The sequence below is a fragment of the Cynara cardunculus genome (genome assembly GCF_001531365.2).
Source record: "Cynara cardunculus var. scolymus isolate 2C chromosome LG 6, CcrdV1, whole genome shotgun sequence".
Lineage (NCBI taxonomy): Eukaryota > Viridiplantae > Streptophyta > Magnoliopsida > Asterales > Asteraceae > Cynara > Cynara cardunculus.
This window is the reverse complement of record NC_037533.1, coordinates 11,567,436-11,569,355: the sequence shown is the minus strand read 5'-3', so window position 1 is coordinate 11,569,355 and position 1,920 is coordinate 11,567,436. Positions and strand designations below refer to the sequence as shown.

At 29.3% G+C, this 1,920-nt stretch overlaps 1 protein-coding gene across 1 annotated transcript in view; it reads right to left on the bottom strand.

Annotated features, from left to right (window-relative positions):
* The window catches only part of LOC112514541 (ent-kaurene oxidase, chloroplastic-like), a 6,110-nt gene extending 4,786 nt beyond the window's left edge, over nt 1-1,324 (bottom strand). Inside the window, exons 1-2 of the mRNA XM_025121069.1 lie at nt 1,160-1,324; nt 816-976 (exon numbers count right to left, since the gene is read on the bottom strand). Of these exons, the coding sequence (XP_024976837.1) occupies nt 816-976; nt 1,160-1,295 (297 nt within the window). The 5' untranslated portion in view covers nt 1,296-1,324. The remainder of the gene's footprint in view (nt 1-815; nt 977-1,159) is intronic.
* Nucleotides 1,325-1,920: the final 596 nt, after the last annotated feature.

Genomic DNA, 1,920 nt, shown 5'->3' with positions numbered 1-1,920 from the left:
AAGAGAATACAAAATCAAGCACTGAAAATGTCGTTATTGATCGGAAAGGATGGGTATCCTCACGAAATTTTTTGTCTTTTTGTTTGGGAGGTGTATCTATCATGCCCTAAACACTATCAAGTCGTTTATCTAAATGTTTATCTGGTAAATGTTTACCAATATGAGTCAACACTATAATTTATTTTGATGCATAAGATTTTAGTACATTAAAACATATCAAATGCAACAATTTACTGGGTAAACGCTTACCAGGGTAAGAATCGTCATCCTCACTTACCGAGATAAAAATCAACACTATAATTTATTTATTTTTAAATCTTTTTATAAAATTCAAATCCCTAAAAACCATTTAATTGAATGATATCAAACCACTCCAATAAAGAAAGGCCGTTGGAGAACCATTTAATTAAAAAATGGTTAGTTGATGAAAGTGATGGTTTGATCAAAAGCAATGAGTAGTGGGATCTTTAGACCATCTTCCACATAAATTATAAAATTTCATTAAAATAAAAACATTTAAAATTTTCAAAAATATATAATATCAACAACAAAATTAATTTAAATTATTAAAATAAATTATACAAGTAATATTCATAAAACAAAAACTTCCATTCTACAACGGTTTTTATTCAGTTTTATTTAAATATCATAAAATCAACGTTTTCCATGTAGTCAATATTTGAGTTGGTTGCATATCTTTCTGTACAATTCGAGTTTGATTCCAAATCTGTGTCAGTATCACTGGAACAGTTTTTCTGAAAATGGCGATTGGCCAAAAATTACAATCATATCAGCAAAAAAGGGCAAAGAGTTACCTCCTTGGCGATAGCATTTGAACTAACAACCACCATGGAAATGGCTCCAGTTCTAATCGAATAAATAGGTCCATAAGTTTCTGCCCATTTTGTAAAAGTCATGTATGGTTTCTTCTCCTTCAATTGCAGTAAATTCCCCAACACCGGTATCCCTGGCACCTCTGAAATTTTCGAATCACACTCATCATCCAAATCGGTATCCAGATCAAATCAAAATTCTAAAACAAACAAAGCCTGCTGTGTTTGTAGCGTAACCAAAATTCATTGCATTTGATGAATACGAACTTGACCTAATTGTTAGTTAGAACAAGCAAAAATTGCATCTAAAAAACGTAGATCAGTACCAGGAACAGAAGGAAGATGATTTGGATGATCGATGTGATCAGGAACATGGCGTCTGAAGAACCAGAAGAAAAGGCCAAGGGCGATTGCCACCGCCGTACTGCCGATGGCTATTGCCGGAATTGACTGCATATCCATTTTTTCCCTAGAGATTGACACAGAGARAAGAAAGAGATGGATGGGTAGTTCCCTAGATAGAGTGAGGTCTATTTAAAAATTAATAACTAATCTTATTTTTTAAAATTAGTAGTATATTGTAATTAAAAAATTACTAAAAATGTTATTATATACTTATAGTAACACAAAACACAACTCCAATATATTAAGAAAGATTTTAATCCATATAATAATAAAGTTTTAAAATTTTATATTTTATAAAACTATAAAATGATAYATTTTTCATCAATTTAACCAATAATCTRTTGATTTTGTAACATGTGATGGTAYAGATATTGTCTACTTCGCCAACCCTTTTGTAAAGGTTTATAGGTATCCATATTATTAAATGTTATAAGATTAGTGGATTACTGATTAAAATGGTTAGGTGTAAGATTGAATTTTTTTTTTAAATGTATATACAATGACTGAGAAAAAAAAATCTTTATAACACTAAATAGAAATTAAACSAAACTTTTTTGTATTKTAATAAATTTTGCTAATTTGATCRATAAAAGTGTGTATTCGCAATACAACAGAATAAATCTCTATTATGTTTATCTTGATTTTATTTTATGAATTTGTGTGATTTTGATAGAGCAAGATA